Raw genomic sequence first — 12,380 nt, 5'->3', positions numbered from 1 at the left:
AGGGATGTTACCTCGAGGCCATTGGTGATTTTAAAGGGTTCAATGGCTGTGAAAACTGAGGATGGATCAAAATGATTGTAGTGACTCACAATAATGACCTAAATGACAGAGTGAAAAGAAGAATATAAATAAATATACAGAATAAAAATATTCCAAAACATGCATTGTGTATGCAAAAAGGCACTAAAGGAATATTGAAAAGAAATAACACAGCAAATGAATACACTTTTGGCCTAAATGCAAAGCCTTATGTTTAGGGAAAATCCCAAACAACACATCACCGAGTAACTGCCTCCTTATTTTCAAGCATGGTGGTGGCTGCATCATGGTGTGGGGATGTTTTTCAGCCGCATGGACTGGGAGACTAGTCAGGATCGAGGCAAAGATGAACAGAGAAAAGTACAGAGACATCATTGATGAAAACCTGCTCCAGAGCACTCAGAACCTCAGACTGGGGCAAAGGTTCACCTTCCAAAAGGACAACGACCCTAAGAACACAGCCAAGACAACTCTGAATGTCCTTGAGTGGCCCAGCTAGAGCCCGGACTCAAACCCGATCGAACATCTCTGGAGAGACCTGAAAATAGCTGTGCAGCAACGCTCCCCATCCAACCTGACAGAGCTTGAGAGGATCTGCAGAGGAAAATGGGAGAAACTCCCCAAATACAGGTGTGCTTAGCTTGTAACATCCTACCAAAGAAGACTTGATGCTGTAATCACTGTCAAAGGTGCTTCAACAAAGTACTGAGTAAAGGGTCTGAATACTTATGTAAATGTCATATTTAAGGTTTTAAATGTTTTATAAATTAGCAAACATTTCTAAAAACCTGTTTTCATTATGGGGTATTGTGTGTAGATTGATGAGGAAAAAACACAAATGAATCAATTTTACAATAAGGGTGTAACGTAACAAAATGTTGAAAAAGTCAAGGGGTCTGAATACTTACCAAGAAGACAGTGAATGTTCTTGAGTGGCCACGTTACAGTTTTGACTTAAATCTGCTGCAAATCTATCCCCAACATCTTGAAAGAGCTTGAAGAATAATGGGCAAATATTGCATCATCCAGGTGGGCAAAGCTCTTAGAGCCTTACCCAATAAGACTCACAGCTGTAATCGATGCCAAAGGTGTTTCTAAAATGCATTCACTCAGGGAGCTGAATACTTATGTAACGACTGTATTTTTGTTTTTTTTATTTATAAAAAAAATGATATATCAAATTTTTCTTCCACTTTGACAGTCTATTTTGTGTAGATTGTTGGGGAAAAAATACAATTAATCCCACTTTGTAACACAATAAAATGTGAAGAAATCCAAGGGGTTTGAATACTTTTGCAAGGCACTGTATATCTGTGACTGTGTTGACCTGTACTGGTGAAAGACTTAAGTGCAGGACTAGACATTCAATATTGCGCATCAGCACAACCACACAGCTTCATAGCACCATTCCTATATTGGAAACAATGCCATTGACCTTCTACAATGCCTAAAAACCCTGTCTGAAACCTTCCAAGGGGTTAGCGGGAGACTGGGGTATAGCAGCTGTATAGGAGATTCAATATCTGCCTGTCTATAAACAGCAATGGAAGTGTTTTGTCATCCCCCTGCCTGTCATCTCCCCTCTTGCAAATCAACCAGTTAGCGTTCATTAAACCAACACCTGCCACCCTGTCAGATGTTTCACTGGGGATGGCTGTGCAGGAGCCCTCCAGGACCTCTTAAATCCCCCAGAGTGACAGGGAACAACCTCCTTAGCCCAGAAGATTATGTTCACACCACCAAAGTTTGTTCATCATCAGTTTACGTCCCACACGACTGACTGACGTCCGAGATTGTATTGAACGTTGTCGGTCTGTGTGTGTGCGTACATGTTCATGTGCGTTTACACTTGTGCTTGAGTGTGTAGGACATGTATTCATCCGGAAAGAAGAGACTGGCAGTTAGCCAAGTGTCGGCCATGTATGGTCGTCCGTTCAGCATCGTTAAAGACATTGTAGATGTGAGAGTGGTCCACTTGACCGCTGTGACTCTCCACTCACGCACAACCATCAGACTGAAGGAGCCTGATTTCCCTGTGCCTCTCCATCAGTGCCTCTCCAACAAAGCCGAGGGCCCTACACACACCAGGGACCGGGAGAGAGATGTCAAAGCTACAGTTCACATGGAACTGTTGACCCCTGACAACTGTGGCAGTCCTCATAGCAAACTCATCTACACCCACTACTTGTAGTCATTGTCTATGATAAGAGGCCTGACCCCCGTTTGCCTGGGAGGGCTGGTGGGAATGTAGAGGAATAACAAACAGCTATACTAGCTTCCTGTACTTGACCTACCTGGGAAACAACATTAATGAATCCGACTGTACTGTAGCAACATGCATTAGACTCCATTGATATTAAAGGGACCTGGCCTGAGTCCCAAATGGCACCCTACTCTTTTCATAGTGCACTACCTTTGACCAGGGCCCATAGAGAATAGGGTGCCATTTGAGATGTATCCCTGGTTTCACTAACCAAGACATTCACTTAGACTACCTCTACTTGTAATTAGTCAAGCGTGTGCATGTTTTTGCTAAACTGACAACTTTATTTTCCATTAGAATAGAATACAAAATGCTAGAATGAGATATTAGCACAGAGTAGCCATCATCAGAGAGTAGTCGTCCCATCTCTCTTCATTAAACCCATGTACTGTACTTTACCGGTATTTGGCAGCACAAACTGTCTAATTCAGCTTTAAACACAGCTTCAAGTGTAATTCAGTCTTTAAACATATTGAACTCACCAGTATTTGGCACCACCAACCGGCCGCCCAGATGCCCAAACACGCCCGTGGTTCTCATCTGATCTTTAGTGGGTGTGAGGGGGGGCCCGTTGGGGATGAGCAGGCCCTTCTTGGTGCTCCGTCTCTCCACAGTGCTGTTGCTGTAGTCTCGGTTCAGCCCCCTGGGGAAGGTCTCGGGCGGATGGCCTTTGGGAGCGTGGTACTCAGCGCGGTCGTCCACACCTAGTGAAACCATAAAGGAGCTCTGAACTTTGACCTTGATGTCTGGCAGGGGGTCAAAGAGCTCTTTATTGTCTATGGAGTCCTTGAAGCAGATGGGGCTGCTATAAGTCCGGCCCACTGTCAGGTCTGGCTGCAGAGAGGAGTTGAGAAGCAGTGGGCTCCCTAGAGAGATGGAGTGGAACACACAGCCACAAAGTCATGCCGTCATCTAAATACCCTAGCTCTCTCTGCTGGAGCCATTGGCTGAAGTGAAGTCCACTGAGCAGGGAGCACACTCTGTCAACTGATGGAAAACAGGCTTTTCAGTGTGAATAACATGTCAGGGTATGTGACTAACACAGAGTTACAGTACAGGTACATAACCTGGATAAAAGACACTGTAGCTATCCAGGTCAGGGCTGAGCCATAGTCACTGGTCAGAGGTAGATTTAATTACCAAGCATACACAGCTTGATTGCCATAATCCATCTGTTGGAGTCGGAGTCAGTTCCTCTCTGTACACAAAGTCATCCTCCTGGAGGACACAGTCCTTCTCTGTCTGTGGTCACAGCACAGCGCTGGGGTTGTGTGTGTTTGTGTGTGTGTGTGTGTGTGAGTAAATGTGTGTGTGTGTGTGTGTGCGTGCTTGTGTGTGTGGCTGGGAAGGTGCTAAGGAGGTCTGGGTGACCGTCCTGTAAATGAGGGTCCTTCAGCTCTCATAATCAACTCAACCGTCCAAGGAGGTGGTCTTCATCCACAGCCATTAGACGCCTGACCACACTGCCAAACACCGCATGCATCTATCTGGCACATCCAGACATTAGTGCCCCAGGACTCCCTGTGCCAAGATAACGGCGGAGTCACAAAGTCATTGCTGCCCAGCTGCTGCCTGGCGAGGGGCATAAGGCAGGAGGCTAATGTTTTATTTTTAGGGGAATCGTTAATTGCTGGGGGGGCTTGACTTGTGTCATGCTTTCAGGGTGTGTTTGTTTCTACTGAAAGACTAACTAGAGGGTATTGTTCAATCAAGGGCTTCTCCTTGTAACTTCATCGTCTAGTCTAGTGCCTGAAAATGTGTACCGGGATGAAAGTATACAATTTAACCATTTTAAAATCTATTGCACTTCAATCAAACACATTAAAGGATATCATGGGAAATGTTACATTTGACGGCACTGAAATAAAGAAAATTGAGCAGTGTGAAATGTTACTGATCAGTGGTGATTTGCTACTGATTGCAGTAGACATAGTAGAGGACTATTGAGAAAATGCATATAGATCATGCAGAATTTTTTGCTTAAACTTTCAATCTGGCATGCACACTATTTTTTTCTTCTCAGCGCAGTGGAGATGGTAGAGCAAAACAGAATTGAGGAGGAGGTGGGAAGACAGAAGTTAATGAAATGGACCTCACGTTGAATACCTTGAGGGATAGGTTTGGAATTGGACCTCTGATAAAAAAAATGTAATTTAAAAAAATTTTGCTCACGGCCAGCAGTAATGCATAGAGACAGGGTCAGGCCTAAAGATTCATTCACCACTCCGCCATAGCTCCTGCCACACGAGGGGGTGGATCTAAAGCACTTAAGGGACTTTTAAAATCAATTAAAAAGCCATGAAAAGCTACTAATTTCTTATGAAGAACCCACTTGAGAAAAGCGATGTTTTTCTCTCGCTGTGTATATTATTGTGATTATGAAAAATCAACCTGAATAAGGTCGACTGGGGGGGAACAGTCAGGAAAAATATGATATATTCGCTAGTCATTTGTGTTTCTTTCCTTCCCTCTGTAAAAGAAGGATCCAGACTAGAAATGGGAAAGCGGATAATATGAGCTATATTTCTTCTGCTCCATTAGCAAGCTGATGGAGAGGGGAATGGGATGGAGTGATGGTGGCCGGTGGAGGGCACAGCATGCGGCTCCTGAAAAGCTGGCCTATTTAAATAGGATTGATAGCCTGCCGGATGTAGCGCTCCACAGTCCCCCATCTTCCCCTTCCCGCTCTGCGCGTGGTGAGGGGCTAGGCATGAGTGTCAACCCAGGCCTTGGGAGCGGTGGATGTAGTGGGCTCAGCATGGCTCCGGCAGGGTTTTTCACAGTGGTGTCACATCCAGCCAGGATTGATCACCCGCTTCTGCAATGGCTATCGCTTGTGCTAACCCAGAAGTGTCATTGACAGTAATAGGAAGGATGCCTGGGACAAGCCACAGCCCCAGACACTGTTATGAACAGAAGTTATTGCTGTGCACAACAAAAATGCAATTGATGTTCAGTGTTCCATGCTTTTCACATTTATCCATCAGTGGATTTGGCTGGGGCTATCTGACGGCAGGGAAGGGGGATTGGTTGCTTGACAGCCATGCGTGTGTGTGTGGTCTGCGGCCAGGTGGACACAGGATGTGTCTTTCAAAGATTGATTACCTATCTCAGCAATAACAGAAGAACTGGTCTGTCAAAATAGAAGGACAGATCCTTTCAGCGGTTATGAGAATATAAATTTGAGGCAGATGTGCAGGGTTTGCACAGTGCCGCCACCGTGCAGCCTCAATGCAAACGCACGCAATCAATCACCAGCAGAAGCAGCCTGTCGAAAGGGTCCTCGAAAAACCCTGCCTACCGTTTGGCCTTGTGCGCAACCGGGCATGTCTCCATAAAGTGAAAGGCAGCGCTAGCTCACCTTGTCTGGGGGTCTTGAAGGTGAAAGACTGGAAGCCCCCGGTGAGCGCGGATGAGTCAATGACGTCAACGCCGTAGTTACTCTGGCTCCTCCTGTACAGCATGACTGCCACCACAAGGACAGCCACAACGACGACTCCCGACCCCAGCCCGGAGTAGAGAGCCACGTCGTTGGAGCCGTCCATACCTGGTACACACACAGACCAACACAGAAACCACAGTCTCAATGGATGTTTGCTAAGTGTAAACAATAACATGCAAGAAGTTCAACCAAGGTACAGTACAGAGACACTGAAGAGGAAAACGTGAGAATGGTGATGGCAGTGATTATTTTGTGGTGACATTCTGAGGCATCTAAAATAGTCATTAATGTACGCAGTATTGTCTTTGACATTATCACTAGGAGCTTTTGGAGAGAAGTGAATTCATTTGAAAGCACAGTGTAGAGCACTGTGATGGCTGTCCATCCCAAGGCACGGTTCAACTGCTCATCCAACAGGCTAATCTTCCTATGCTACATTATGCAGCGCACAGAGGAATAGATGAGCACGCAGAATCTCGCCTCTACACTGCTGTTACACAAGACATTCATAAAGCTGTTAACAGTGAGAGAGAGAACTGCCTTCAGACCCACTAGTCTATATCCAATAAGCCTAATGGTACATATTAAACTACATAGTATGGCCCAATGGCCAATGTCTGACAGTGACAGGAAATGATCCGAAGCAAATTAATTTAGAGTAGCCCCGTTAGTATGATCACTCACCAGATGTCGTCTCCCCCTTCTAGAACTCTCCACTGAATTGTTTGACCCAGAATGCACTGCAAACCAGGCACAGTGAGTGAGCCTGTCTGTCAGCCTAATGAAGTCTCATTACAATCACTGCTGAGGCTCCAGTCAAGGTAGCACCTGAATCATTTCAGGAGGTGTCAGGCGGTATGCAAGGGGAAGAGAGTGTTTGAGCTGAGACCCACCAGGGGAATACAAGTGAGGACACACTGAAAATTGGTCAAATTAGCTCGTTTGCATAATTACACTGCATTAATCCCTTACAATATAGCATATGTTCAGTTGTCACAACCGATCAATCTCTCGGCTCAATCCGAGAAGGAGAGCACGTTGTGATGTCACGCTCGTGAAGAGTGAACAGCTGAGTGATAGAATGGTAGAACCTGGTTATAGTAATAGAGATCTTATTCAATTACTCGAATTATTCGAATTCCTAATTCTACGGTTATAGTTCTGTTCAGAACCTGACTACAAGCGTTTTGGATGGGTGTGATGGCTGTATAAAATGCAGGGAAATTAAAGTTAACTAATAGGTAGAGGTCTAAAAAAAGCTTCTCATAAAAACTAAAAAAAACTGGTAATATTCTGATTCTGGTTTCCTGAACTTTCATCTAGTTACAATTGTATGCCTCACAAATTAGGTAGACAGCTAGCCTGTTTCAAGAGTTGGGGGTTGAAAATAAAAGAAATGCAGAAAGGAAGGACTCACTTTGAGGTTTAACATCATGCAGCAGCTTTCCATCTGCAAAGACAGACACAGAATGAGACAGAAAAGAGAGAGAGAGAGAGAGAGAGACAGAGGTGATTAAACGCCAGCCCTGGTTGTGTCCCAAATGGCACCCTATTCATTCCCTTTATAGTGGACAACTTCCCTACAAAAGTAGTGCCCTATAAAGGGGAAAAGTTGCCATTTGGGACGCATGCAGAGCGAGGTGATTAAACGCCAGCCCTGTGTGAGTGAGGTATCCTACTAGTGCACTTCTTTCTGACTCAAATCATGTGGAGAGGCCCTACCACTGAGATATGCCAATACAGATACAGACTGCCCAGATAATGATGCATGGCTTCATTACCAGACTCAATATCCACATGGATAGAAGTGGCCAAGGGAGAGACTGGCAAATGGGTCTGAAAAATACCATGATTATCTCTCTCCTTTACAAAGAGAAAAAGTTCGAATATTTTCAGAAATTGTATTTTCACCAATGGAAAATTGGAGCTTACCAATACGTCTACCACACTAGCCCAAAATACCAGTCCTACTTTTTAAAACATGCTGATGCCTCTTTCTTTTATCCCATTCAGGGACTGTGTGTGTGTAAGATTTCCTTTTAGTCAGGTAATTACTGTCACAGTTTATGACCCTTAACATTACATCATGGACCCCATTTTGACAACGCAAGCGTGACTCTAGTTTGCAGTAGATCAGACCATGTGTAACTCAATATTGATTTCAAAACCTCATTCATGAGTTTATCACTAAATTATGCAAATGTGAAATGAAGCATTACGGGGGCGGGTAATGATACTGCATCAGTTACTAAATTGCTTTGACAACCGTGGTCAAAACGTACAAACTGTGGTCAAAACGGAATACACTCTCCATGTCTTCAGTGATAGCTACAGTATATGCTCTTGTGACACGGGGGATGTTTCACCTGAACACCACAGGAGGAATTACCATAGCGTTATCGCGCATCGAGTGCTCCAGCAATGTGGACTTCATTCCAGTGTGTTTATTTGTCTAGCAAATCCGTCTGTGGCCAGCTGTTCAGATGTGTTAATGAGAAGTCATGTTATGATGGGTGTAATGGAGATACGGCTTATGGAGATGATAGTCAAGGTTAAGATGGCAATGTAGAAAAGAAAGAAATCCTTCAGAGAAAAGAGTAAGGGACTTACTCTGGGTACACATCCCTCCAGTGCAGTTCTCGGTGGCATTGCTGGGCCCCTCACACATAATGCCCCTGTGTCTGGGTGGTGGGTTATTGCACTCCCTTCTACGCTGTCTTTCACACTGCACACTGCACGCCGTCCACTCACTCCACTTTTCCCAGCCACCGTCAACTTTGGGGAAATGGAACAAGGAATACACAGACAGACAGAAGGTGAGGCGATGGTCCATCTCAAAGAACATTTAGTCCACATTAACCCTCAGGTCCTCCTCACATAATGGGATCAATTGTCTCTATCTGCAGAATGTGAAATGAAATCCCCTGATTTAACTGTGCACGTTAAAACTCAGGTTCCTCTGTCACCTGTGTCATTGGATCTAGGAGGAACCCATATGGTGCCAAAAAGAGATTTCTTGGAAGCACTTTTTCGGCGACCTTAAGCCGTCTCTCCGCACAAGCTCTGAAGGCGGCGATTTCTTTTGTAGGATTCCATGAGTTCTATAAGCTCGCTGTTCTATAAGCCCTCTGTGTGCATACATATTGTGCTCTCTCTCCATATAGCTTCTTCCCTAACAGATCCAGTCTCCCCCTTGTGATTGACTTGTGAGGAAACAGTCCAGAATTTTCTATGAAAATTCACAGTTACATTAATTAGAATTGAGAACTACTACAAACTATTGTCTGGTGCAGGAATTGACACAGAAAAGACATTGGCCTAACATCACTACTAACCTTTAGACATATACTGTAATTTATCACACCCGGTCTCAGTGATGGAAATTCCGTTGGCCTCTATGGAGTTGCACCTTATTTGTGGAACAATCTTCAACATGTTCTTAAATGTGATGTTTTGGTGCCTCTAGGGCAATTCAGAAAGCTGATTGAGGACCTTATTATGAATGAATATGTTTGCTTTATGTACTTATATTTTGATATGTGTATTTCTGCCATTTCTGTAGTTCAGGGCTCATCTGTAAAAGAGACATTGGTCTCAGTATGACTCCCTGATGAAATAATGGTAAAAAAATATATATATATTATAATATACAGTTGAAGTCGGAAGTTTACATACATCTTAGCCAAATACATTTAAACTCAGTTTTTCACAATTCCAATTCCTAATAGTAGAGAGAATGATTTATTTCAGCTTTATTTCTTTTATCACATTCCCAGTGGGTCAGAAGTTTACATACACTCAATTAGTATTTGGTAGCATTGCCTTTAAATTGTTTAACTTGGGTCAAACGTTTCGGGTAGCCTTCCACAGGCTTCACACAATAAGTTGGGTGAATTTAGGCCCATTCCTCCTGACACAGCTAGTGTAACTGATTCAGGTTTGTAGGCCTCCTTGCTCGCACACGCTTTTCAGTTCTGCCCACATATTTTCTATAGGATTGAGATCAGGGCTTTATGATGGTCAATACTTTGACTTTGTTGTCCTTAAGCCATTTTGCCGCAACTTTGGAAGTATACTTGAGGTCATTGTCCATTTGGAAGACCCATTTGCGACCAAGCTTTAACTTCCTGACTGATGTCTTGAGATGTTGCTTCAATATATCCACATCATTTTCCATCCTCAGGAGGCCATCTATTTTGTGAAGTACACCAGTCCCTCCTGCAGCAAAGCACCCCCATAACATGATACTGCCACCCCCCGTGCTTCACAGTTGGGATGGTGTTCTTCGGCTTGCAAGCCTCCACCTTTTTCCTCCAAACATAACGATGGTCATTATGGCCAAACAGTTCTGTTTGTTTCATCAGACCAGAGGACATTTCTACAAAATGTACGATCTTTGTCCCCATGTGCAGTTGCAAACCGTAGTCTGGCTTTTTTATGGCGGTTTTGGAGCAGTGGCTTCTTCCTCGCTGAGCGGTCTTTCAGGTTATGTCGATATAGGACTCATTTTACTGTAGATATAGATACTTTGTAACTGTTTCCTCCAGCATCTTCACAAGGTCCTTTGCTGTTGTTCTGGGATTGATTTGCACTTTTCACACCAAAGTACGTTCATCTCTAAGAGACAGAATGCGTCTCCATCATGACCGGTATGACGGCTGCGTGGTCCCATGGTGTTTATACTTGTGTACTATTGCTTGTACAGATGAACGTGGTACCTTCAGGCGTTTGGAAATTGCTCCCAAGGATGAACCAGACTTGTGGAGGTCTACAATTTTCTGCAGTTTTGGCTGATTTCTTTTGATTTTCCCATGATGTCAAGCAAAGAGGCACTGAGTTTGAAGGTAGGCTTTGAAATACATCCACAGGTACACCTCCAATTGACTCAAATTATGTAAATTAGCCTATCAGAAGCTTATAAAGCTACGACATAATTTTATGGAATTTTCCAAGCTGTTTAAATTAAAGGCACAGTCAACTTAATGTATGTAAACTGATACAGTGAATTATAATTGAAATAATCTGTCTGTGAACAATTGTTGGACAAATTACTTGTGTCATGCACACAGTAGATGTCCTAACCGACTTGCCAAAACTATAGTTTGTTAAAAAGAAATTTGTGGAGTGGTTGAAAAATGAGTTTTAATGACTCCAATCTAAGTGCATGTAAACTTCCCACTTAAACTGTATATATATATAAGTAAACTAATTCAGACCACCATGGCAGGCATGCAGCAGCATACAACATATATAAACTACAAAGAATATAGGACTCACACACAATTTAATAAAGTTGTCATAGTCTTGCATAGCCAGATGTTGTAATCACATGTTTACTCTGCACTTAGATGCCTGCATGGCACACAAGCCTACTATATTCATAAATTCATAAAGTTGAGCATACTATATGTATGTCCTTTCAAGTCAAATTGCTTTGCCCTTTGAGACATGCCCAATAGATAACAGTATATTATTGCCTGGTGAAACAGACTGACCTCGGCGAGGAGAGAAACGGAATGTGATCTCGCAAGATCACGATGGTTGAACGAGGCTATGTCTTATTCACCAGCTCTACAGTGCTTCATGAGGCAGAAGGGCTTACTTGGACAGAGCGCATTACAGGTGATCTTCTGCACAGACATGCCCTGGCAGAAAGCTCCTCCGTTGAGTGGGGCAGGGTTGGTACAGGTACGGGAGCGTTTCTGGACACCCCGACCACAGGGCACGTTACAAGGAGACCACTCTGTCCACAGCGACCAACCACCGTTCACTACAGAGAGAGAGGTAGGGGTGAGAGAGAGAGAGACAGACAGACAGAGAGAGAGAGCGAGACAGAGAGAGAGTGAGAGATGGATGGAGAGGCAGATGGATAGAGAGAGAAAAAGATAGCGAAAGAAAGAAAGATGGGTGAGAGAATGCGAGAGGAAGAGAGGGAAACTTTATTTAAACTAATCTAATCTCCCACAGAGTTAACTATATAGACAACGGTTTAGCGGTATTAATGACTAGCAATGCTCCATGACGTTTCAACATCACTAGAAGCTTGAAAATACTGGAGTACAGTACATCAAATGTGGAAAATGTGAACTACTCTTCCGGTAATTCTCTGCTCAATTGTCAAAGCTCTTTGAATCAAAGAGAAAAAAAAACGAAGAACAAAATTATTAAGAGGAATCCATTTAAATAGGCCACTGCACATTAATACAGTCGGGCAGATGAATTCAGAATGAATGAGAGGTTCTCTTACTAAGTAGTCAACCACTTTGTGGTCTGATTTGTTTGCTCTGTGATTTGTATGCTCTGTGATTTGTATGAGTGGAGAAGTGGAGGCAAAAAGTTTTCTACCAAATGCTACCAATGCTTGTGAGCTACCGCATTGCTCCAAGGCCTCTGGCGAATGCATAATTCATAGGCGACATGTCTTTAAATGAGATTAAGAAACAGTAGCATATTCCCTTTCATAACATTTCATAAATACGGAGGCAGTGAATTAACTCTGAATAATACATTTATCTAACATCTTTCTAACAAAAACACTGAGATGGGTCTCAATCATTTGTGTGGGTGCATGAAACACACAGCAACTTGATCTGAGGCGCACCTTAAACACTTTGGGCTGGTTCGCTAGCACTGATT

General features: G+C 43.5%; 1 protein-coding gene across 4 annotated transcripts in view; it reads right to left on the bottom strand.

The window, feature by feature from the left end:
* Window positions 1-12,380, bottom strand: part of unc5db (unc-5 netrin receptor Db) — a 217,520-nt gene that overhangs the window by 22,645 nt on the left and 182,495 nt on the right. For 2 of the 4 annotated variants that reach the window (XM_029716559.1, XM_029716562.1), the window contains 5 exons: window positions 11,347-11,514; window positions 8,355-8,519; window positions 7,162-7,194; window positions 5,664-5,849; window positions 2,785-3,168 (listed from right to left, as the gene is read on the bottom strand). In XM_029716559.1, coding sequence (XP_029572419.1) covers window positions 2,785-3,168; window positions 5,664-5,849; window positions 7,162-7,194; window positions 8,355-8,519; window positions 11,347-11,514 — 936 coding nt within the window. The remainder of the gene's footprint in view (window positions 1-2,784; window positions 3,169-5,663; window positions 5,850-7,161; window positions 7,195-8,354; window positions 8,520-11,346; window positions 11,515-12,380) is intronic. The other 2 variants (XM_029716561.1, XM_029716560.1) reach the window with 2 other exon arrangements.

Source organism: Salmo trutta, chromosome 27 (genome assembly GCF_901001165.1).
Source record: "Salmo trutta chromosome 27, fSalTru1.1, whole genome shotgun sequence".
NCBI classification, from domain to species: domain Eukaryota; kingdom Metazoa; phylum Chordata; class Actinopteri; order Salmoniformes; family Salmonidae; genus Salmo; species Salmo trutta.
The sequence above is the reverse complement of the archived record's forward strand: the minus strand, read 5'-3'. Positions and strand labels throughout refer to the sequence as shown.